General features: G+C 47.2%; 1 protein-coding gene across 1 annotated transcript in view; it reads right to left on the bottom strand.

Moving 5' to 3' along the window:
- KIAA0947 (KIAA0947 ortholog) overlaps positions 1–26,400 on the bottom strand; it is a 73,503-nt gene that overhangs the window by 18,598 nt on the left and 28,505 nt on the right. Inside the window, exons 11-16 of the mRNA XM_006901303.1 lie at positions 26,152–26,238; positions 25,623–25,694; positions 18,532–18,803; positions 12,349–17,079; positions 9,583–9,751; positions 2,942–3,102 (exon numbers count right to left, since the gene is read on the bottom strand). Coding sequence (XP_006901365.1) covers positions 2,942–3,102; positions 9,583–9,751; positions 12,349–17,079; positions 18,532–18,803; positions 25,623–25,694; positions 26,152–26,238 — 5,492 coding nt within the window. The remainder of the gene's footprint in view (positions 1–2,941; positions 3,103–9,582; positions 9,752–12,348; positions 17,080–18,531; positions 18,804–25,622; positions 25,695–26,151; positions 26,239–26,400) is intronic.

Genomic DNA, 26,400 nt, shown 5'->3' with positions numbered 1-26,400 from the left:
GAAAACAAACAGATTTGTCCTGGAAAGGGTTAAACCAGGTGGCTCCTTGGAGGCAAGGATTCTGAGGCTCCGTCTAACATACTTTGGACAGGTTGTGAGGAGAGACCAGTCCTTGGAGAAGGACATCATGCTTGGGAGGGTGGAGGGACAGTGCAGGAGCGGAAGGCCCTCTATGAGGTGAACTGATTCAGTGATTGGGATAATCGGGATGGGAGTGTCAGAGACTGCGATTGGCACAGGACAGAGCGGAGTTTAGGGCTGTTGTACATAGGGTCGCTATGAGTTGCAAGAGACTCAAAGGCACATAACAACAACAACAACATAATGGTATTTCCCCCTGAAAGTGTCCTGATCTTTCTGATTTAAACTATTATTAGAAATACTTGGAAATCAATTTACTAAACCTCTGTGCTCTTCACATAGGATGCCTTTGGCTATCACTTTTCATCTGAGCAGGCAAAAAGGGCAGGTGTGTTCCACACTGGGAGCCCCAGCTCCAGGAAGGACAACTGCCCATAGGCGAAGGCAAGCAAGGGGTGCTGGAGAGGAAATTCAGAGTGGACGTGACAGGGCAGGAGAAGAAAGCACTCCTCCAAGTGCTGGAGGGCGAAGTGAGACACACCCTCGATGGTGTTATAAAGGTTTTTTTCTATACAGCCCCTGGGAGATGTTTACTTATCTACTGGTAATATCTATCATTTACTAAATGTTGTTCTGTCAACAGCTCTTCCCTCCCTTCCTGGGCTTGTTAGGTGCTGTTGACATATTTGGAGGACTTTTCAGCAATGCCTTTGGTGCATCTTCCTAAACACAATCAGTTCTTAATCACATGTTACCTTCTGAAATGACTCAATGTTCACCAGTTCTTTTGGACATGGTGACTCAGTTTCCTTTTCGTTTTATTACACTTCTTGCCACATTTTATGACAACACATAGTTGTCATATTGCAGCTTTTCAAGTCTTTCATTCGACTAGCTGTTCACTTTTTGCATTCATTTTGGCTACTCTGCAATCAAGCTCCAGAGTCTATCCTGACATCCAACTTGGTACTGTCTTTCCTATCGCTTCAATGACCTTTGGCTCACTCCTCACATATGATGTCCTTCCAGAGTTGGTCTGGTCTTCGATCATTAGTCAATTCCTGAGACCCTCTTAAACGTAAAGTCATTCTTTAGCTGACTTGACTTCTTCTTCAGCTTCAAATTCAACTTGCATATGAGCAAGTGACTGTTCACTTCTGACCCCTGGTCCTATCTATTCTCCATCAAATCTCTTTCAAAAGATGGACTCTGATTTCTGTGTACTCCTCACAATGGGGTCTATGTGTAAAGTTGCTTTTTATGTTGCTGGAAAAAAAGATTTTTGTTGGACAAAATGATTTTTTACAAGTAGGTCATTGCATCATTCTACCACCAAGGCCATCACGTGCATCTCCACCTATTTGTGCCTATTTTTAACTTGTGCTTACCAATTACTAGGAACGATCAGTACCTCCTGACTGACTTTAGACTGAACAAGTAGAGTAGATGGAAATAATAACTGTCTTAACTTACGGCTTTAGTGACAGGTGAATTAATGTGAATAACAGGTTTATTAACAAGTCTTCCTTGCATATGCACAGATACTATCTTATCATTGACAGTACTGTAATTCAAGTTAGATCATGACTTTTTTTTTTAAATGAATGTGGACTCTTTCAATTATCTCATAGCAGACCACGTAACTGTGCAATTCAAAATGGTCTGGCTCATTTCTGCTGCTAACACCAAGGATAACAATCTTTATGTGTCCCATTTTATTTTTGACAACTTCCAATTTTCCTTGATTCCTAGCCCTTAAATTTCATTTTCCAACATTAATGGATCTCTGCAGTGGCTTTTCATTTTGAGCAGTGGCAAGACTGAGTCAAAGAAGAGTCCTGACATTTCTGGTCTACCGGCGTCACACTGGTCTGGTCTACGCTGACTCCTCCTCAGTGCCTCCGTGAGCCCTGAGGGGCTAGCACTCCCGCACTGTACCAGACAACGTTCTGCTGCTAGTCGTGAAGTTTCACGAATCACTGTTTTAGAAATAGACCACCAGGCCCTTCTCTGATTTAGTCTAGAAGCTCCACTGACATGGACCCACCATGGTGACCCTACAGTACTTGACATGCTAGGACATCAATTTCATTCTCACTGCAACATCTGAGACATGACAGGATGACAAACTCGTGCATGAGTGAGAGCCATTTCTCTTACATTTTACAAAATATAAATTATAAGTGAATATGAGCACAATAAAAACAGCAGAACCAAGTTCACCCCAGGCACAAAGCCAGGGAGAGGTTTTATGAAAGAAAATATGCTTTTACATTAAAGAAGAACATTATCCAGACTTCAATGACTTAAGTACCTTTTTTCAGTTTCCAAACAGCATTCAGAGATGCTCATAAGATCTATGAATAAAAGGACACATCTAGAGACTAGTTTAGCATGCTGATCAGTAAAGAAAAAAATAAAAGGCAACACGGGGAAATATCAACTCCTTCCACAGGGAAGACAAAGAGAATATTAGATTTAAAAAAGGAGTTGAGCTATCAGTTGTATTCAAATCACCTATGAAGGAATGTATTATATAAGCAAATAATCTAGACATTCTCTGAGCCCTTTATTGGAAAAGCATATGCATATGTACATATGTATGGTCTTTATTCAAGAGTCATAAATCAGTAACTAAGAAACGTTTTAAAACAATAGAACACACAGATCTATAGTTACTCTTGGAATGCAAGCAAATACATGAACAAAATTCAGAGCAGAAGCTAAAATGATATTGAAATGAACCTAATAGAATTGAATCTTTTAAATGCCTAAGTAGCAATACAAATGCAGACAAAAGGCAGCAGCTCATGTGTCGGCTCTGAGTGTGTGGGATATTAAAAGATGGAACAAAACTCACCTTTTCCCAGTTGAGGAAAGCTCTGAGACAGTTCAGGACCTCGCCTTTCGCACGCTGCCGAGCCACCAGCTGCATAGCTTTGTTAATCACAGACTGGGAGATAAATATGTCATGCCACATGTTTGCAATAAATAAAGTCAATTTGTCAGACTCGGGAAAATCTAGAAGAAAGAAGAGAAGATGACAGGCCTTTATGTCTGGTCGAACACATTCCACCCCAAGAGTCCACAGCATGAGTTGATGTCATCACAATGTACCAGGCATGCTGCCACTGAAGGGCCTTAAATGTGTGATCCACGAATCCCTGCTGCATCGTCTTCAAATTGATTCTACGGTTTCCCCTTTGTTAGCAAACCATAATGACATTTTAGAGAGAAGTGGCACACATACATCCAGACAGACTGATGGTGCATGGAACAAAAATAAACAAGAAATGGACAGAAGGAAAAATCCCCTCTCCAAACCACCTCCCAGTCCTTTCAGATCATCCCAGAACACTGGATGAAACTCCAGACAGAAATGACGAGGGAACGCATGCTTTATACTCAAAGATAAATTTATTTTACAGATTCGGGGAGCAAAGCTTCTCTTGCAAATTATCTTCTCCCACACTGCAGCCTATCTGTTTTTAATTATTATTATTTTTAAATTACTTAATAAAGACATAGCTTAAATACAATAAAAGACACACATTTTTAAGTCTAGAGTTGAATGACTTCGGACACTTCCACACCATCAACTTGGCATTGTCATCACCCCACAAAGCGCAGCCCAGCAGCCCCTCTCTATACTGAGACACCCCAACATGCTCTTGGTCTCCATCACTTCATGACAGGGTCCGTCACACAGAAGTGCTCTTTTCAGTGTGCCACTGAAAGCACATGCACAGAGATCACCCATCCTCCCGAGGCAGATGCCTCTGTTATAGCTTATTAGTGTTCAATTGTTAGGATATGTTAGGATACTTCATAATTTGTTTTTCAGTCATCGAATATTTCTTCCCAGGTTTGGATCTGATTCCAGGTATAGACTATCATGAACTGAGAACTAACAGTACTTGTACTCTGGTGGCCTAGGGTGTAAGGAGTTGTGCTACCAACCGAAAGGCAAGCAATCTGAATCCACCAGCGGCTCCAAGGAAAAATGGTGGGCAGTCTCCTCCCTTGTGACTTACTGGTGGTGGTGTGTGCCAGTGAACTGGAACTGACCCATAGCTGACTCTCCAGTGGGTTTTCAGAGGCAGTAAATCATACAGGAGGAAACTAACTATACTCTTGCAGAGCAGCTGATAGATTCAAACCATGAGACTTTGGGATTACAGCACAGCTTCTTGCCACTAGGCCACCAGAGCTCCCTCCTTGTGATTTACAGTCTCTGAAACCCAATGTAGGGGGAGCTATGAGTTGGTCTGAATTGATGGCACTTAGCAACAACAGTAAAGCTAGATTTTGTGAAGGTAGATGGTAGATACTAGAAGTTGGATCCCAGATGAAACCTAGGAGAATAATAGCTGATTGTGATAAATGATGTCTTCATTTCACAAGAACCTATCATCATGCGGTCCAATATGACTGGACCAGCAACATCATGCTTCTTGTTAGGTGCCGTTGAGTCACATAGAACTCATAGTGGCCCTATGAACAGGTAAAAGCTGATTGGTTGTTTTGATCAAAACAATCAGGTGTAAATGGATAGGCTGTTTTGATTTCATTACCAACTGTGGTCTGGAAACCTCTTGTTTAAACCAATCAGGACCCGGTGGGCAGGCATTCATGATTAAAAATCAGTTGGGCCCAAGGTTCTGGTGTGAAGGCTAATTTGCTATTGTTGTTATTGACAATATGTGTAGTCACACTGCTTGAGACTCATCGCATCCCTATGTTTAACAACTCTGAAGCCTGGCCTACTCTGGCCCAGTTACTAATACCAACACACATACCCCTATTACTCCAGTTACTGTGTCAATCCATCCCATTTGGGGTCTTCCACTCTTGCGATGTCCCTCCCTCCTCCTGAGCATCAAGTCCTTCTTTAAGGGCAGTCCCTCCTGGATACATGCCCAAAGTACGTGAAATAGAGCTTCAAATTGTAGCCTCCAAGGAGAAACCTGGCTTCCCACTCTCCAAGATAGATCTATTTGTTCTCCTGGCAATCCACAGTATTTTCAACACTCTTCTCCAGCACCACAACTCAAAGCCATTGGGTCTTCTTCCTCTATCATCCTTTATTATTATCTAGCTCTCTCATGAACAGTAAGTAATTGCAAAGGCCATGGCTTAGAGCAGGTGCCCCTTAGTCTCTAGGCTGACTGTTGATTCTCAGTATTCTAGAGAGGTCCCTGATAGCAGATTTACCCAGTGCAATTTGTGTTTTGATTTCCTGACTGCTGAGGCCAAGAGTGTTGACTGTGGAGCTGAGTAAGCTTTAACTGTTAACAATTTCAATCACTTTTCCATCTATCAGGTGCTGCCAATTGGCCCGGTGGCGAGAATCTTTCTCTTAATCATGGGGAGCTTCAATTCATATTGAAGACTACAGTCCTTAACTTTTTGTACCAAGTGCTTCAAGTTCTCTTCAGTTTCGGCAAGCAAGGTTGTGTCATCTGTATATCACAGCTTGTTGATAAGTCTTCATCCAATCCTGAAGCCACATTCCTCCTCATAGAGCCTAGCCTCCCGAATGATCGGTCTGAGTATAATTGAAAAGGTATGGCAACAGGACACCTCCCTGACAAACTCCTTAGAGTTTCTAACTAAATTGGCAGTGTTTTGTTTGGGGAGAACATTGTTCTAATTGGTAAAGCACTTTCTGGAATGCTCCTGACAGCAAAATGACTGCCAAAGGGAATATACAGTCAGAACTGCTTTCAGCACAGAAGTGTTGTCAACACTTTACCTTATTTACTTATCTTTATATTTCACCTTATTTATTTTACATATCACCAAGGCCAACTACAAGATAATGTCAGTAAATAAGAGCAATCTTCCAAGACTGGGATCAAGACAATGGTTAAACTGTAGACTTAAGTGACAGTAAGGATCGTGATGGATGAAGCCATGTTTCCTTCTATTAAGTCTATTTGGCGACAACTTACAACCAAGTCTGCCACAGTAAGCCTATTCTGATGTGATACTGGTCATTCGTAGATCTCTTTCTGTGAACTTTCTATTAAAATCCTTTGTCCTTTTATTTTTACCTGAGTTGCTTATCTTTTTTTTATTGGGGTAATGAATTTTAATATAGTCTAGATTCAAGTTCTTTCTCAAATGTATGTACTGAGAAGACACTTCACTGTTTCCCTTTTTGTTTCTTAATAGCGTCTGCTGAAGAACAAATATTCTAGGTTTTGATCCTCACCCATTTATCTTTTCCTCCTTCTGTGATCAAAGGTTTCTGCATTTCTAAACACTTGTAACAAGGGTCCCTCCCTTCTGCATGATCTAACACACCTAGTTCATGAACATTATCTTGGTTTTCCAAATATTTTGCGATTACTCTTAATACTACAATTTTAAGTTGATTTTTATGTATACAGGAAGCTCATCCTTCCAGCACTATTAAGAATTCTTCTATATCAAAATAACTTGGCAATTCAGCTAAAAGTCAATTAACTAGGCATTTCTGGTTTCTGCACCTCAGTCAAATCAACTCATAACTGGTATTTTAGGCTTGCTTTTTCCTTTTCTTGAGTCATGCTGGTTTCTTTCACGCACATATTAAATTCCAAGTCGTTTTACTAATGTCTACACAATAGCCTCTTGGGGTCCTGACTGGAACCTCAATGAAATCATCAATCAACTTGAAAGACATTGATATCTTAACATCAAGTGTCCTGCAGTCCATGACGAGGCTCCACTTCTCCTTTGATGGAGGTCACCTTCACTCACTCAATAGTAGTGCTCAGTGCCAGGTTCTCAAAGATTAAATGTGTTCTTAAATATGATAACTCTTCAAATCACGGCAAGTGAAATGTTAAAATTTTATTTGCCTAAGATACAGTCTTAACATGTCCTTCTTGTTAGCTGCCAAAAAGTCAGTTCCATTTCCAAATGGAATGCATAATGGAACCCTGACCAATACTGTGCTATTCTCACAATCGTGCTATGTTAGACTTCACTGTTGCAGCCACTCTACCCACTCGTCTTAGTAACAGTCTTCCTCTGTGTCACTGATCTTCTACATTACTAAGTATACCTTTCTCCCAGGATTGGTTCCATCCTTAGAACTTATTCAATGCTCATGAGGCAAAGTCTGTTCTCCTCACTTCTATGAAGCATTCTGGTTGTCCTTCTTTTGTTGTAGTTGTTGTTATACGGCGCCGAGTCGCTTGCGTAGTGACCCTATGTACAAGAGCCCTAAACCCTGCTCTTTCTTGTGCCAACCTCACTATCTCTGACACACTTCCATTATCCCAATCACTGAATTGATCCATCTCATCGAGGGTCTTCCTCTCCTGCACTGTGATGTCCCTCTCCAACAACTGATCCCTCCTTGCAACATGCCCAAAGTAAGTCAGAAAAAGCTTCAGAATCCTTGCCTCCAGGGCAAAGAAAGCTGTTTGTTCTCCTAGCAGTCCATGGTATATTCAACACTCTTCTCCAGCACCACAGCTCAAAGGCATCAATTCTCTTTCTATCTTCCTAAGTCACTGCCCAGCTCTCTGATGCACAGCATGCAACTGTGAAGACTATGGCCCGGATCAGGCGCACCTTAGTTTCCAGCCTGACATCATGGTTCTTCAGTACTCTGAAGAGGTCCCTGACAGCTGACTTCCCCAGTGCAATTTGTCTCCTGACTTCCTGGCTGCTGGTACCAAGAGTGTTGACTGTGGAGCCAAGTAAACTAAAATTGTTAACTATCTCAATCTCTTCACCATCCATTATGATGCTGCCAATTGGCCCAGTGGTGAGAATCTTTGTTTTCTTCATGTTGAGCTTCAATCCATAATGAAGTCCTTAACCTTCTGCAGCAAGCGCTTCAAGTCCTCCTCAATTTCAGCAAGCAGGGTTGTGACATCTGCACAACACAGGTTGTTATGAATCTTGCTCCAATCCTAATGCCACATTCCTCATACAGCCCAGCCTCCTGGATGATCTGTTCTGCATACAGATTGAAAAGGTATGGAGACAAAATACATCTCTGGCGGACCTCCTTCTCAATTCTGAACCATGCAGTATTCTCCTTCCTCTGTTCTGACAAATGTCTCTTGGTTCAAGTATAGGTTTCGCATAAGCACAATCAAATGTTCTTTTAGTATTCCCAAAAAAAACCAATACCCACTGCCAGTGAGTTGATTCTGACTTATTGTGATTCTGAGGCCAGTGATTTGAATTCACAAGTCATATGACAAGAGGAAGACTGGCCTCAGATGTTTTGGTAGGAGGTAAGCCATTACACGTTACATCATGAAAATATCTTTGAGAGTCCACTATTAATCCTTATCAGTATCATAATGCATCAGTTCCTACATTTTCCTTATTCACTGTGGGGTTTTCTAAGAATGAACACATTAAGGATTAGGACAGGCAAACCACCATGCTGGCTGGAAGCATTTACTGTTGAAAGTCAAAGGCTATATAGCTTTCAGTATAAATTACACAGCAACATAAATAAAAACTAAAGTGTGGCTGCCCTAAGCCATGGTATATTCAGCCATCTCATATACATGTGAAAGCTACACAGTGAATAAGGAAAACTGAAGAAGCTTTGAATTACAATTCTGACATGTAATGACTATCCCATGGACTGCGTAAGAAGTACTGGTGACATCATGTCAAACGTGTTTGGCTGCTACCCTAAAAGAGCTCCATATACTGTATTTTCTCTTCTACCTTAAATTTGTTTTTGAAGCATGGATTAAAGGGAAAACCCCTCTTGGTATTTAGTGCACATCCGTCTTATACTGACTACTACCTTTCCTGAGTTTACTCGCTCACCTGATGCTTCCCCTCTCAGCTCCTGTGACCACGTGGTCTGTCACTTGAATAGCAGCACTGCCTTCCTTTGTGTTGACTACATGTCAGCTTCTGAGGACCTTGTGTGCTGCGAATGGTCTGCACTAACCTAAGGGCTGCCTGTTTGCATCTACCCTGTCAAATCTGCAGAAGAAAGGGCTTAGTGAACGGCTTCCATCAAGACTCCAGCTAAACACAGTAAGGAGCAGCTGCCAGACCAGGGGGCTAGGAGCTAGGATCAACTTTGTAGCTAGGAACAGCATCAGCCTCTGAAGCAGCTTCACAAGCAGTAAAATACATTAATGGGACAGACTCTGTTAGGGACACAAGTGGGGACTGCACGTGTTTAGAAAGATGAGGCTGGAGACCAGGTTTGTGCACTACGCACTGCTGAGCCAGCATCAGTTCAGAGTTGACCCTCTAGCAGGTTTTCAGAGGCTGTAAATCACTGGGGAGGAGATTGCCCATCTTTTCTGCTGGTGGATTCAAACTGCAGGGCTCTGAGCTGGTAACTCAACTCCTTACCACCAAGTCACTAGAGCTATCTGTACCCTCTACTAAAGGAAGAAAAAACCAAAAGGACTTTAAAAGAGGAACAGCAATCTAATTGAAAATACAGATGCAAGTGTGATAAGGTTAAAAACCCCGAGGATGTTTTCAACACCTAAATGTCACTTCTACACATACCTTCCTTAAGTATGCTGTAGCAAAACAGGCGGGCCCTCTCCAAGTCTCCGAGCTGCCGGCAGATGCCCACGTACACTCTGCACAGGGCGTGGACGTAGCTGTGGTCTGCAGATGTCTTCTGAACGTTTAGTTCTGAGAGGATAGAGTGAAGCAAGCACTCTGCCAGATGCTGGGTTGAAGAAAAGGAGAGAAGGCAACATAGACTGGTGCTCACCCTTACCATAGTGAATAGCAGCACTTTCAAAGGTATGTCGAGTGGAGACACAAACCCATGCAGTCAGAACACTGGCCACAGTAACAAGCTACCCACGAGCCCAGTTTACAACAGGACTTTTTAAGAAGTCACACTTACTGCATCATTAATATTGCAAATGTTGGCTGGCAGCTCAAAATGCACCTGCCAAGCCTGGTGTCACCACCACCAAACCAAAAGTGGCTTCCTGGTTTTGACAGGAGTGATCTTTTCATTTTGAGACTAAGCCACTCTAGCACTGTTGTTGATTGCTGTTGAGTCGAGCACGACCCATAGGGACCCTGTGGACAAAAGGCCTGAAGCCTTTCTATAACTATTATCATTTATTAGATTTCAGTTTCCAGAGGCATGTTGTTTAGGAAGTGGATGCCACTCCTGCTTCCAACTCTACTCTCACTCTAACTCTACTCCTCCTTATATTTTGTAATCTCCACATTACCCTATATCTTCAAAGTCTTTAAATATTCTGAACATCAGGTAGTGTTTTCTTAGACTATAAGAGCATTAGTTGATAATGTGTTCATTTGAGATTAAGTACCCTTTTACATTCATTTGCACGGTTCTCTTTATGTTTTTCAAAAACAACAATATGAGAGGATATGTAAGATATTTATACTATTATGACTGTGAAAGCATGCAGATAGCAATAAAGTCCAAGCATCAGACTCCAGAAATGGTATAAAGCATCGAGATGTAGGTTTTGCATCTGCCTTGGAGGAGTTTAGCCAAGTGCTCCTCAGAGGCAAGTAGGATGAGATTCTGTCTTCATACTATAAGCATACTATCAGGAGTGGTCAGTCTTTGGAAAAGGAAATCACGCTTGGCAAGCAGTGGGGGACTGTCAATGAGATGGACTGACACACAGAGACTGGAGAATGAGTTTAAGCACTTCAGAGCCAGAGGATGGCATAGGATCAGATAGTGGCTATGAATCAGAGGCAAGTTCACAGCACAATCGTGTTAAGGGTCCCAACAAGCTGTATGTGTGAATCTGCACAATCTGTCACTCTCCTATACTGAACATCTGTGTCTACGCCTGTTTGGTTCAAGGCAGCCGTTACTGGACGGATGGGGAGTGGGCAGTACACACTACCTTTTGAAAGTCTCTCAGGAAATGGAAATGTACTGTCTCCCAGTCATGAATATCATGGCAAACAAACTGCCAAAGGAGTACATGGGCTTTTTACAATCGTCCAGCTTCATGGTGTCCAGAATGGAAAAGTTATAGGCTGACGAGGTGGAGTGAGCTGTCCAGGAGCCTGCTGTGGGGACCAGAGGACTGGGAGAACCGTGGACTCGCTCACCCAATCTAGTGGCACATCTGAGCAGGACTGCACTGCTTTCAAGCATGCTCAAACCCCAAGCACCTGGTTGCATGCCACGCAGAGGCTGCCTTCTTCTGTAAGGGGGCCAGCCCACTTCTGACAAGGCATCGAGCTTTCATTTCCCCCATTCTGCCGTCCTTCCAGTCTACCACAATGTAAACAATTCCACTCTGTTCCTGTCACACTTCTTGGCACATGAAAAATGAGGTGAGGTGAGGTGAGCACTGGTTCAAAGGCGTGACAGACTCTTAAACCCATGGAGGAAATGATCTCATGACCTGGGCAGTGCCTGTCACATTCTGGAGATAATAAGGAGGACATCCATCACTCAGGCCATCTAGTCAGGACCAACCATAGTTACCTTTCAAGGGTTTCATCTAGGAGATATGAACTGCATGAGATATGAACTGCATGGGAGCCACTGGTAGATCTGAAGAGCCAGAGAAGCACGACCTTTGTGTTAGCAGTGCAACTCCCTATGTAAGACATAATAAGAGGCCTACTTCACATTGAACCAGCTTAATCTTTCAAAATGCTACAATCAACAGGAAATGGGTAATTTTAATCCTACCGTTTTGTTTCCTAAACATTTTAACTGGGTATTGCAGATTCTCAAATCTCCAGTGTCTTACACATCCAATTTAAAAATGCTATTTAGAAGCAAAGCCTTTGCCATGTTTCTAGGATGAACTCAATCCGTAAGAAACACTTGCTGAGTCGGGTACACATCCACTGCAGGGAAGGCAGCTCTGGGAAATGTCAGACTCAACTCCAGAAGCTGCAATAGAGCCAGTACCACAACACAGCAGATTCCCAGAGTATGTAAGTTATATCTACTGCAGCAATGGGCTCAAGTGTGTCAGATGGTACAGGACAGGGCACCTCCCATCACCACCAGCACAGTGGTCCTGTGGAAACCTGATGGAGCACTGCCGGGAAGCAGAGCTGATGCATACAAGAGCACTGTGAACAAACGTGAAATACTGTGAGAATGACGAAAATATGGCAGAGAGACATGAAGTGACCACATACTGTTGGAAATGGCCCTGATTGGGTGCTGGACATAGGAGTGCCACAGCCTTTGAGCTAGAAAGCAGCATCTGTGATTAAGCACAGTGTGACCACAGCTGGTCTCCACCTCAGAGACCCGGGAACTCGGAGCATGCGAGGGCAAAGTAGGGTACGTACCTTCTTTGTCGTGCTGAACTCATAAACAACTTCCTTCTCTTGGTCTCTCATGACAGGCTTTTTGGAGATGTTGCCCACATAGACATGGCTCCGGATGACAGGTAACAGATCAAAAGACGACTCTGCGATTTTCCTCAGCGCATTTGCTATGGTTTGGTCATGCGACTCCACAGTTTCTCTGGGGTTTGGCGCCAGCTGGGTGGCTGTACTGACATGTGGAACAAAGCAGCTCCCCTCCCTGTTTGCTGGTACAGCGTCCGTCGCAGGGCCCCTCCTGCGGAGGTTCCGGCCAGCTCCTTCTGTCCGGACTTCTGACGCATGGGCCTCACCATCCAGCCGTAATCTCTTAGCACTCCGTAGCAGGGGCGCTGACGTCCTCTTTCCGGCAGAGTCCTGCTGAGTCCCCTGATCTCGTGACTTCTCTGGGCAGCAGTCACTGCTGACACTGCCTCCAGTCTTCACAAACGCTGTGGCCGTGGAGGTGATGGCCTTGAAGCCTGTGAGGGTACTGACGGGACCTGCCAGGCTCTTGGCGTCGGCAGGCGGGCCTCTGGTGAGCTGGATGTTCCCTTTCAGAATGTTGAGGGTCCGGGCCCGGGCAGACAGCTCGGGGTACATGGTGTCCAGAATTTTGACAGAATTCTCTGGAGGGCCCCCCACAGCAGTGTGGCCAGGTGCCAGCGGGGGCAGGCGGCCAGGCACGGGAAGTGCATGTTTTGGTGTGGCAGCACAGAACTGCAAAGGGGAGGACAGCACCCGCTCACTGGCCGGGGCTGTGCACGGGGACGGAGCAACACAGGCAGGAGAAGGGTGCCCGGCCTCTTCTGGCAAAGGCGAGGTCACAGGAGACATGGGTATGTCACCCAGCGGAGAAGCCTGGTTGAGGGGAGAGGCTGGCGAGGAAGGACTGCAGCTGGATCGCAGAGGGGACACAGGTCGCAGAGTCCTGGGCGGTGTCGCTATCAGAGGGGCAAGGAGAGGCGGAAGTGGGGGGCCTACCTCCTGACGTATCATATTTAGGGTGTCAGAGGAGCACTCCAGAGGAGTGGACGTGTCTGCGCTGGCAACGATGGGCTGAGTCTGTGTTCTCAGAGTTTTGGATCCACCTAGTTCCCCTGAAGAAGATGGGGAAGCCTCACTCTGATTACTTTCGGTTCGGCTTGTAACTGAGGTCTTTCCCGGTTTAGCTGATGGGTCTTTGCTGGGAATTTTTGCCCGATTTTTATTCTTGCTGCAGGGCTCAAGTCTTGAGTTGTAATACGTGTGGTCAGATGCAATCACCTGAGACTCAAAATCCTGAGACTCAAAGTCCTGACTGTAGATCAGCGAGCTGATCCGCACACTCGGTTTAACAGGTCTGTTGCGCAGCCGGCTCTTGTCAAAGTTGGCACTCAAACCACTGCTGGGAGCGTCCTCCTGGGTGCATGAAGGATGCCCGCCACCCTGAGGCTCCTGGAACGGAGAGTCCCCCTCAGGGACTCCTGAGGACTTCTCTACAGAACTGGCCACCAGAGAACTGGCTTCCTCTCCTTCCTGATCTGCAGCAGCCTGGGTGTCCCCAGAGGTGTCGCACAGGATGACCTGGTCTACGCGTGGCACGACGGCCACACCATTTAGGACTGTCCAGTTGTCCCCTTCTCCAATCACTATGCTCTGATCCTTATTTATGAGCACACTGATGACTTTGGAGGTTGTTGCTGAGAGCTGACGTGGAATCCCATCAGACTTCTGCTCAGGGGCCCGCTGCTCCGAGGCCAAGCAGGAGTCCAGGGGCTCTGGTTCTATGGGAGTCAGCCGGCCCTCGGCCAGCCCCTCGTCCTGCCTGGCCGCACCCAGGTCATCCTCAGGTATGTCCCCACAGGCCTCATCGGGAGGCTCATCCCTTGGGGGAGGACTACGTGAGTCTGTTAGTGGAGGAAGTTCTGAAGTGTCAGGTGGGGAGATGTCAGTTTCTAGGGGCGTATCTCCTCCTTTTCCACCCTCCTCTGTGGTGGTGGTGTGCAGATCTAAGAACAAGAGATTCCCACTCTCACTAGCGTTGCTGTCCTCACAATGGGCTTGCAGTTCTGGCCCCATTGTGGTGAGAACCTCAGAGAGTGTTTCCAGAGAACACTGAAGCAAGCTGGTGTTTGCCAGAGGATCATAATCCTCGTCCAAGATGAAGGATCCTTCACAGGTGTCAGGGACTTCTTCCTCACCCTTTTCGAGCTGTTCTCCTGAGAATTCACTTCCCTTTAGCTCCCTGCTCATCTCCTTAGTCAGGGCTCCTTTACCAGAACATTCTGAAGCGCAGTCCCCTGAACTGTAATCTCTTAACTGACAACTTTCGAGGAAGCTCACCACTTCTGACGTAGACAGTGCATCTATGTCAGAAAGAGCACTGAGGTTGACGTCTTGCAGAGCCGAGGTCAGCTGGCCCACCTCTGCAGCAGGCCCCGTCTGTGCTGCACTGACCTCTGTGTCTGCTGAGTGGGTGAGAGCTCGGTGGCGAGCTTCCTGCTGTCCACCCTCCAGCACAGGTCCGGGGTCACTTTCAGCCTCACTACAGCTGAAGGCCGAACTCTCCTCTACCTCCGTGTCCTCCTCGACCCTCTCTCGAAGGCCAGTGTAGCAACACAAGGGGTCAAGCAATCCACTCTGGCTAAGAGTCTGCGTCTCTCCATCTTTCCTGCCAAAAGCAGGGAGTGAAGCAATGCTATTGGTAGCCAAATCATCAGAAGACGATCCCCGGGGAGTTTTGGATTGCAGGCTCAGTGGCATGCTGAAATTCTGAAGGCGACGCGGAGAACCGCGGGAAGCAGCAGTGGGCTCAGGGCAAGAGGTCCCTGTGTGCCCTTGGGATGCTTCCTCGGAGGCGAAGGTCCACGCTGGGGTGGTTTCTCTGGCTGAAAGCTTATGAAAATTCACTCTGAACTTGGCCGGGGGTGTAGGAGGAAGGGGCTGGCCTGGCTCCTCCAAGTCCTCCTGGCCGGAAGCTTCCATCACAGTGTCGAGGTGTTTGATTGGCATGTTTTCTAAAGAGAAAGACAACCGACAATTTGTGGAACAAGGAGAACCTTCTGCTGGTCGACGACTACCTGGAGACTTGGGATCCCCCTGCCCAGCTGTGGGGGAACCTCCCGGCGATGTGGTCTCCTCAGTGGCCCCTTCGTCACCCTCGTGTGCGTGTCCCTCCTCTTCTCCACCACACAGTGGCAAGGCAGCGTGAGGAGCGGCCCAGGCGCTGCCGCTGTCCACGGCTAAGGCAGGCGCACTCCGGGGCGCAGGGAAGGCTTCCGCGGGAGTGCTGGCGTCCAGCTCGGATTTTGCCTGTTTTGTGATAACTGACACTTGATTCAGCAGCATTGAAGCAGGACTGAACCTCACAGAAGTACACCCCGCACAGAGTTCAGAGCTGCGTTCAGACTTGCCGTCTTCTCTTGATTGTGCTGTCTCTTGTCCGTGTTCTGAGTTAGCTCGCAGACTTCCTTCACTGTTCCTCCGCAGCACATCACTGTGGAGCTGTGAAGAGCTTTCGCCAAAACCAACGGCAGGCTTGGCCAAGCCCTCCAGGGCACCTGCTGCCGACTGGGAGTCGAACATAGGGAGTGGATGCTCAGTTCTGGAGCTTTCTCCCACATGCTGTTCATCTCCTGTAGCTTTCCCAAACACTGGCTGAGGGAGTGGATATGTTTTGGTGCTTTTTGCCATCTTTGGGTGTTCAATTGCACTGCTCTTCTGACTGCTGAAATTAGACACTCTTAACTCAGCTTTCAAAGCAAGCAGGCTCTTCTCCAGCTCACTCTCAGGCTCAGGGGCAAGCTTGGACTGCAGGCTGCTGCAGCTGGATGCTGCCAAGGGAGGTCTCTGTTCTGCAGGAGGCACTTCAGCAAAGACTCCCCTGGATGGAGCACAGACACGGTCATCACTCTCCGGTCCCGAGGAAGCCTGGGGACCACTGCAAACAGACAATGCTCTGGAGGTAAAGGAGGGCGAGAAACCAGCGTCCACATCCTGCCCTGAGGCATCGGTGGTGTTCTCTGCACTCTCGTCCTCTGACTCTGGAAAGTCGACCAGGCGCCCTCTTACTTGCTCACCTCCTCTGTTCAGTTCTTGGGATACCCTGTAGAAGAGCTCAGAAATGTCGCATGCCTTGTCGGATTCAGAAGCTATTTCCTTACTTCCCATCTGCCTGGTAGGCTCTGCCTGGGGGGATGTTATTAACTTGGATAAGAGGGTTTCTCTTCCAGAGTCGCTAAGTTCACTTGGTGGTGGCCTTCTGCTCAGGGGAGAAGGACACAAACCTGACAGGCCCGCAGCAGCTGAGTCACTGCTGAACTCACTGATGCCCCGAGGACTAGAGGTCTGGAAAACGGGGCCATCTGTCTGCACCGCCTTATCCACCTCCTTAACCGTGACCTGTATTTTTGCTTCCTCTACATCTGCTTTCTCAGCACCCAGGAAATGAGATGACATGGCCAAAGAGGACAAGGCTGGAGGATGCCGCAGCACTGCCGGAGAGGCTCTGGACTCAGATGTGGGTACCTCATTTACAGCTGGCGTGTTAGTAACCTGCAGGTGTACATGGGGTGCAGGCTGTTCAAATAGGGTGCCGCTTCCTTTATTTCTTATAAATGAGCCAAAATAGTTGGGTGGCTCAGTGGAATCTTCCTCTGCAGCACCGTCGGTGGAGCTCAAGTGCTGAGTCCAGTCATCCTCGCTGGAGTCCATGGGTTCGCCGTAGCAGGGTTCCTGCGGAGAGCAAAGTTATAGCAGTTGATGCCAGATACGGAACACGCTATCACCCAGTCAATTCAGCGGGCTCACTGGAATGCATGTTCCCCTAAAATGCTTAACACACCTCGAAGAGAAGGGAGAGGGGAGCTCATCTCCGCACTGTCTACGAAAGTAGGAGACTCTGTCATCCCTCTATACCGTCAGGGTACCTGGCCCACCTTGGAGATACTACAGGTCAGTTCCAGAGTGCTACAAAGACTTAATGTTGCCACAAAGCGAGTTGTGCAAGTGTCTTGGTTTCCTGGTGCATGTAGAGTTATGTCAATCCTAGGTGCACTCTATTAACATGCAGTGGCCTTATCAGAGAGTCAGAACCTTGCAAGAATTACCAAAACGGGACAAACACACAGCAGTAGCATGTGATGCTGGCACCATCAACAGAGCTGCTAAGCACAGCATGATGAGAGACCTTCAATTTGTGAAAAGTGCAGTAGCTGAGATTCATGATAAGGGCAGCACAGATAAAGGCAGTGTGTCTGTCCACGTGCTGCACTGCTTCTCCCAGAGGAGACTCTTCCTCAGCCTACCAGGCACAAGCGCACAAGCCCACAGCCCTCAGACCTCTCCTCTCAGGGTGAGAAAGGGTTCCTACACTGCAGACAGACCCTCTGGCTACATGACTCTTGACTCCTCTCTCACAGGCTCCTCCCTCACACTCCTCAGGACAGGCTCCTCAGGCAGCCTCCCCCAATGCACCAGCTTTGCTAGTACGCTCTGTCCTAGCAAAGTGAAGAGTGAAGGTAGAGTGAAGGTCCCAGCCTCTGCTCAAGACCCAGCTTCTGTCCTGAGCACTGCAGGCCAATGTGTACCAGTGCGCTGCACCAGTGTCACGGGCTGTCACACGCTGGCCTGTCCACATCACATGGCCACCCACACTGCACTGTGCTGTATGACGTCTCTGCAAGTCTCATACCCAGCAGTGTCTCGAGCGTTTTTCCAGAATGATTCAAAAAAGCAGGGAGGGATTGACTGATCTGGTCCTGAAGTAAAAAGGCATACAAATGTATCTGTAAAGATTAACTTGCTGAGCAGTGGTCATAAAGCACTTTGCAAATACACACAAAGATGATGCATTCACCAGGCAAAGGAAGGAAGCTGTGACTAAGATACCTGCGGGACACACAGAACTCCTGACGCTGCAAAACACCATGCATACAAAAAATATTGGTACTTTATCCACTCAACACTTGTTAGATGCCATGTGTGACAGTGAAGAAGAATTCAGTTACCTCCTACAGCAACTAACAACAATATCAAAGCAAATGGAAATGTGTGTGTGGGAAAGAGACTCAAAAAAGAAAACCAACAAAAACCCCATCAACGGCAGGGCATCATGGGTACCAGTGATATTCCTGGAGGGTTACCAACACCCCAGGACAGACTTTTGACAATTCAAGATCAAAGAGCAGGACTCACAGTTCTCAGTGATGCCAAGGGCCTCAGGTGGGGCAAGGCCAGCAGGGGTGGCGAGGGCACCGGGGACAGGAGAGGAGGGGGCAGCCGGAAGAAGTCCATTGCAGCCTGAAGATCTTCATCAAAGCAAGGGTTGTGGTAAGAAAAGCCCATGGTTCTGCTGCTCTGACTTGCAGTGACAGTCTCAGGATTCCTGTCTGCACCTCGGTGACTCATTCCGCTGGGCCTGTCCTCTTCCATGTTTTTACAGGCAGGAAAATTGCCCGCTGCACCCGCAGACACTTGCACTGAGCTCACCATTAAGTCTGACACCGCTGGTGGACCACGCTGGAGCGGAGGAAGTAGCATGCTCTCTTCCAGGGGCTCCCTACATCTGTTTTCTTTGGCCGGTTTTTCTAGGGATAAAAATTATTCATGAGTATCAAATATTTACAATATAAATGGGCTGTTGAGCCGGATCTGACTCCTGGCAGTTGTCCACTGGGTCTGCACAGCTGTAACACATCCCAGGAAGAGACTGCTTCTCCCATAGAATGACTGGGGCTCAAACCACCAACCTTTCTGTTAAGCCGCCCAACAGCTGCATCACCATGGCTCTGATTTCAGGAAACTTAAAATACTTACACTAAAAATATACATAATATCCGGGAAGGATAGGAAGCCACCTCCTGTCAAGATTTATCATCTCGGAAACCCAATGGCAGGTGACTTGTCCATCTTTCCTGTGGAGGAGATCGTGGGCTTGGACCACAACCAATGTTTTGGTTAACAGCACCACACACTGGGCCATCAGAGCTCCTTATACGCCAATGATGTTGTGGCTGTTAGATGCTATCAAGTCAAGTATGAACGACTATAGTGACCCTCTGAGAAACAGAGCTGAGCCCTGGCCTGGCCTGTGCCATCCTCATCGTCTCTAACATACTGACCCCACTGCCTCAGCCACAGTGTCAATGCATCCAGTTGAGGGTCTTTCTCTCTTTCACTGACCCTAATTGTCTGATAATCAAAATACATAAAATATTTCTTAATTTTCATGACAAAAAAGACAATCTACTCTAAAAATAGGTGAAGTGTCTAAACAAATATTTCACCAAACAGGCTAATTCAAACAGCAAACAAGTACATAAAGAGACACTCCAGGTCACGAGGTATACATACAGCTTAGACTCACAGCCACACTGCAGGGCACGCTGCCCGGCAGCGCTTCGAAGGCTGAAGTCTTCAGAGACGCTGACTTCCCCGCCTTTCACCAGGACAGAAGCTCGTAGAGTCAAACAAGAACCTGACTGCTGTGCCACCAACTGTTACTTCTTAGCTACATTCACTGAAAACAAATCCACCTCCCTCCTGCCGTGGCTGGCTGTGACTCGCTGACCCACTCCTGCGCTCCTGAGGCTGTAAACCGCAGCAGAGCAGGCTGTCCAGCTCCTGCTGGGGAGCCGGTGGTCAACTGTACAGGGCTCTGGGCTAGCAAAAAAGCAACGAGCTACCACAATGGTAACAGTTAAACAGATAAGGAAAGCAAAGCAACTGGTGTTGACAAGATTTGGGAAAACCGGAGCCCTTACGCATGCTGGTGGGAATGTAAAACAGTGGAAAATGATGTGGCGGTTACTCAAAAAGCAGTTGTTGTTATATGCCGTCAAGTCCCTTGCGATTGACAGCAACCCCATTAATAGCCCGGAAACCTGCTCTATCCTGTGCCAACTTTACTGTCTGATTCAACTACCCTCATTACCCCAGTCACTGGATCAACCGTGTCATCCGTGCTCTTCCTTTCTTCCTCCACCCTTCCAAACATGATGCCCCTCTCCAAGGTCTGGTCCCTCCTTGGAACATGCCCAGTACAGACTTCCATAAAACTATTATGTTGCCCCCAAAGGCAACCCAACTACCTATCAAGCCAGAGGAGGTCAAGGTAGGCACACAAACAGCAGCCTGGCCTCCAGGGCTCACTACAGGCACTATTAGAACAGCCAGAAATGGAAACCCACCTCAGTTTCCACCAACAGAAGTGTGGACAAAAACACATGCCCATCCATGCCATGATGCGTGCCACAGCAGAAACGGACCCTGACAACATCTGCTGAACCCAGTCAGCCCATCACAGAACGAAAAACTACACACAAATATAAGGTTTATGAAACAGCAATTACACAGAGAGCAAAGCTTATCAGCAGTTCTCAGGGGTGAGAAGGGTAAAAAGGGGAATTTGTGCTTAGTGGGCAATGGGTTTCTGATAATTGTGGTAGAACAATCTGGAAAAGCTCAGCAAGACTAGCTTTAGCACTTGAAGAATGCAACCCATGTAACTAAATTATACTCATGGAAATTGTCAGAAAAACCCCAAGGACACTACTGCCCTCCACCTGAAAGCAGCAAGTAATCCTTTGTTTCACAAGCCCATCCTCTACGCAGTGAACAGGCTTCCTGGGAAGGTACTCACCCTAACATGAGAGGTGAGGTGAGCAGACAGAAGGCAGCACAGCTGACAATGCAGCAGAGTGGACAGGCATGACCGTGGTGAAAACCAAAGCCCCGCCAATCCCACTGCCATGAGTCAATTCTCACTCCCAATGACCCCATAGGGCACAAAGGAGGTGGGCATCCAGGCGGCAGACACTGACAGGAGCAGACCACCAAACATTCATCTTCAGGCCACGGGCCTCTCAGTTAGCAGCCTCAGGCTCAACCTCCCATTCCAGTGCCCTGCAGTGGTGGGGAGCGTCCTTGCACTCTACCTCTGTCAATGTTGGTGAGAAATCCCCCTCCCCCCAGTGTGGACACGGCAGCAGGGGCACAAAATTCTCGGGGTGAGAGGTCACCACCAGATTCAGGAGACATTAAGTCAAATCAGCACCTTACATCTGAACAACCAAATCACTGGGATAAGCCTTGGTGGTGACAATTGTTGGCAAAAAACCAGGATGAGACGTGGGAAGTCACTACCAACAGCCAGTGAGCCTACAGGACAGCCGTGAGCACACGGCACAGTAGGAAGGGGCCAGAGAGCTGTGGGGAGCAAGTGACCATAGAGGACGCCTGCAACTTCTGCCCTCCCTGCACTCAGGCACCTCGTGTGCTCTTATGGAGGGCCTGTCGGTTCCTGGCCAAGATGCGAGGGGGAAGCAGGGTCAGAGGGCACAGTCAGGCCAGTCAGCAGGTGAAATGAAGCTGCAACTGCTTCACCACCCATTTGAGGCAGAGCTGACCAGGCAATGGGCTGGTGATGGCCAAGAGCCCTGGCCACCACTGGGCTGCAGCAGAGACTGACCAAGAGCACATCCACTTCCACCTCAAGCAGCTGCCAGACATCATCTCTGCTTGGGCTCTGAAGGACGATGAGGAGTTCTCAACATCCACATCAACAATGTCGCCAATCCAGCTGTCCAAGTGTATGGACCTGAACAGGTGGCCCAGCATGGCCTCTGCCTTCAAAAGGGCATCCCTGAACTCCTGCCATCTGCCTCTCCCCCAGAGGCTCCAGCAAAGACCATGAGATATGTCCTTTGAGCATGAGGTAGAGCTCTCCTTCTCGTGACAACCCCAGTCACTGTACTTGGGAACAACACAGGGGTCCCAATGGTTAAGTATCCAACTACTAACATGAAGGCTGAAGGGAAGCTTGAGTGGCTTAGTGGACAGGAACTGTGCTGCCACCCCACAGACACACAGTTTGAATCCACCAGCTGCTCCGCAGAAGGATGAGCAATCTCCTCCTGTGCGATTCACTGCCTTTGAAAACCCACTGGACAGCCAGCTCTGGTCAGTTCCCGCTCGCAGGTACACAACAACAGTACCAGCTGGAAAAGAAAGGTCGGAGTCCTGCAAATGCAGAGAGCACAGTTCTGCGCTGCCCACATGGGCCGCCAGGGGTCAGAACCGGCTCCACAGCAGAGGCCCTGCTCTTCTTTGGCTGTTTCCTATGATTACAAAGAAATTCAAGATTCCTAAAAGCTGCACTTCACGGCACACAATCTTAAAAGCAAGTAGACCGGCATGATGCACTTTGGTCTCTACTGATCACGTGGAGAGCTGCGAGGTGTGCAGTTCACAAGGTCACCCCAGCTCCCTGGCATGTGTGCCACGGGCTCTGCAGCTGTGGGACACAGTGAGTGGACTCTCCTAAAATGTCTTGTACTTGTCCATCAGTGGCTCCTCTGGAGAGAGATGGGCAGACTCCTTCTGTTTGGGTTACAGCCTGATAATCCACTGGAGGGAGGGGCAGCTGCCAGTCAGTTTCAACTCAAAAGCAATAATTTTGAGATTTTAGTCCTTTGTGGCCACTTAACCTTCCATCAATCAAAATTTCATTAAATTACAAACCCAGCTCCTATAGGCAGATTTCAGAGCTTCTATCTGCACAGTGACACTGTTAGAGGACTTTTCCTCTCTCCAGAAAAGTTACACTGAAGATTTCAGCACTGGGCTAATCTATTAAGGTCAAAAAGGAGTTGTTGTTGTTCTTGCTACGTGCCATCGAGTCACTTGTGACTCATAGCGACCCTATGTAAAACAGCCCTAAATTCTGCTCTGTGCTGTGCCAATCACACTGCCTCCGGTACACCCATCCTGATTACCCCAGTGACTGAGTCAATCCACCTCATAGAGGGCATTCCCCTCTGTGCTGTCCCTCCACCCTACCAAGCACGATGTCCCTCTCCAAGGACCGGTCCCTCCTTACAATATGTCCAAAGGAGCCTCACAATCCTTGCCTTCAGAAAGCCACCCGGTTTAATCCTTTCCAAGATGAATCTCTTTGTTTTCCTAACAATCCATGGTACCCTCAATACTATTCTGCAGCACCACAGCTCAAAGGCATCAATTCTCCTATCCACCTTAGTCATTGTCCAACTCTGATGTATAACAAGTGATTGCAAAGACCATAGCCTGTATCAGATGCACCTTAGTCTCCAGAGAGACACCGTTACTCTTCAGTACTTTAGAGAGGTCCCTAACAGCAGTCTTTCCCATCGCAATATGTCTTTTAATTTCCTGGCTGCTGGTGCCAAAAGTGTTGGCTGTGGAGCCAAGCAAACTAAACCTGAGAACAATCTAAATCGCTTCACCATCCATCCTCACGCTGCCAACTGGTCTTAACACTGGGCCTCAACCCATATTGAAGGCTGCAATCCTTGACCCTCTGCTTTAGGTCCTCCTCAGTTTCAGCAAGCAGGGTTGTGTCATCTGCATAACGCAGATAGTTGATAGATCTTCCACCAATCCTAACGCCACACGTCTCCTCAGAGAGCCCAGCCTCCCAGATAATCTGTTCTGCATACAGGTTGAAAAGGTATGGAGACAGGACATATCCCTAGCGTACGCCCTTCCCAATTTTAAGCCATGCAGTGTTTCCTTGCTCTATTCTGACAACTGCCTCTTGGTCCAAGTATAGGTTTCTCATTAGCACGATCAAGTGTTCTGGGATTCCCATTCTTCTCAGAGTCAGCCACAGTTTGTTATGATCCACACAGTCAGACACCTTTACATAGTCAATGAAACACAGATACACATTCCTCTGGTATTCCCTGCATTCAGCTAAGATCCATCTAACATCAGCTACAATATCCCTAGTACCACGACCCTTCTATATCCAGCCTGTACTTCTGGCAGTTCTCTGCTGATGTGCTGTTCCAGTCGTTTTTGGATTCAGTAGAATCTTGCTTGCATGTAAAATCAATGAGATTGTTCTAAAGTTTCCACACTCTGTCGGGTCACCCTTCTTTGGGATGGAAACAAATATTAGATCTCTTCCAGTCAGTTGGCAAAGTGGTTGTTCTCCAGATTTCGTGGCATAACTTGGTGAGCATGTCCAGGGCAGCATCTGTTAGCTGAAATATGTCAACTGGTATATCATTTATTCCTGGGGCCTTATTTTTTGCTATTTCCTTCAAAGCAGCTTGAACTTCTTCCTTCATCACCATAGGCTCTTGCTCATATGTTGTTTCATGAAATTCTTCTGTGTCTGCCAATTCCTTTCGATACAGTGACTCAGGATATTCTTTCCATCTTCTTTTAATACTTCCTGGATCATTTCATATTCTGCTTAAAGCATCCTTGATTATAGAAACTCAAGGTTTGAATGTGTTCTTCAGTTCCTTGAGCTTAAGACATGCTGAGGGAGTTCAGCCCTTTTGATTTTCTGACTCCAGCTCCTTGCATATTTCACTGTAATATTTTGCTTTGTCATCCCGTGCTGCCTTTTGAAATCCTCTATTCAACTCTTTAGTATCTTGAATTCTTCCTTGTGTTTTGGCTTCTCTGTGCTCCAATGCAATATATTCAGAGTTTCTTCTGACATCCATTTTGGGCTTTTCTTCCTCTTCTGTCTTTGTAATGAACACTTGCACTCTTCTTGGATGATACCCTTGATATCCTCCCACAACTCATCTGGTCTTCGCTCATTAGTGTTCAAGGCCTCAAACCTGTTCCTGAGATGGTTCTGAAATTCAGATGGGATAGATTCAAAGTCATATTTTGGTTCCCGTGGATTTGGTATAATTTTCCTCAGCTTCAGCTTGAACTTACATATGAGTAGTTGGTGGTCTGTTCCACAATCAGCTCCTGGCCTAGTATTCACAGCTGATAATGAGCTTCTCCAGCGGTTCTCTCATCAGATGTAATCGATCTGATTCCTATGCATACCATCAGGTGAAATCCGGTGTATAACCTGCGTTTATGTCTCTTAAAAAATGTATTTGCAATGAATAAGTCATTGTGCAAAAAGGAGTGAGTGAACAATTTATATGCAATCATTTCTTGGAGAATTTAAAATGGCACAAGAATATATATAATCAATAGCCCAGCTTTTGACAGGAGCATTTTAACTCCTGTTGACAATTACAAGCACTTAAGAAAAATCCACACGCTATCCTTTGGCTGCAGAGCCCTTGGCAAACATGTGTCTAGGACAACAGAGCGACTTTTTTGCACTACTCCACACTACTTTCTCTGAACTGCTGTGATAGCATCTTAAAGTTCAAGCACAGGAGCCAGTAAACCTCAGCAGAACACAATGAAGATGACCTGCTGGCAGCTCACTCTAATTCTGCAGTTCTTACTGTCCTGTCATTGGCACATACCTGTCAGAAACGGCTCCACTGCTTGTACCTCCTCCAGCTTCTTTCTCTTCAAATGTTCTCGGACGGAAACGGCTGTAAAGGATCACAAGACCAATGCACTCAATGTAAGGAGGAGTCACAGTGAAAGGCAACGTGTTTGCCATCTACCCAGCCTTGTTCATGGAAGGCTTTTCAAGGCAGGTTCAAGACTATAGCAACTAAAGGCCAACAGACCTCCCCGCTGCTCTACGGGAGCTGGACTGCACAGGGGCTCAGACCTTACTTCAGGTGCAGCCTCTCTTTACCCATGAGGAAACAGCTGCTGCCCTCACCTGGATGGCCTGGGGTGGCCCCACGTTCACCCAGGACATGGTGAGTGTCCTTCCATGGGACCAGTCAGTAGCCTCAGTCCTCACCTGGAAGGCCTGAGCTGGCCCCACTCTCCCCCAGGACATGGTAAGTGTCCTTCCACGGGACCAGTCATCATCTGGGACTCAGCTTCAGCCCTCACCAGGGTGGCCCTCACTTAGGCCGAGGTCACTGTCCTCACCTGGGATGGAGTCACCAACTGTCGCTGGGAGCCCCTGGGCTGTGTTGATGCAGAGCCAGAGCTCCTTGAGCAGCAATTTCACCTTTCCTATGAGGAATAAAGAGCAAAATATAAACATTTGGACACCTGGAGGGACCTACACAAAGCCACAGAGTTTGGTGAAATCAGGACATGACAGCTACTGAATTAAAAGTCTGTAATGTTCAAGAAAATGTAAGAGGCTCTGTCCTAGAAAGTGTGAAACCAGGT

Source organism: Elephantulus edwardii, unplaced genomic scaffold (genome assembly GCF_000299155.1).
Source record: "Elephantulus edwardii isolate Elephantulus edwardi_28Jun2011 unplaced genomic scaffold, EleEdw1.0 scaffold00317, whole genome shotgun sequence".
Lineage (NCBI taxonomy): Eukaryota > Metazoa > Chordata > Mammalia > Macroscelidea > Macroscelididae > Elephantulus > Elephantulus edwardii.
This window is presented reverse-complemented; position numbering and strand designations above follow the sequence as displayed.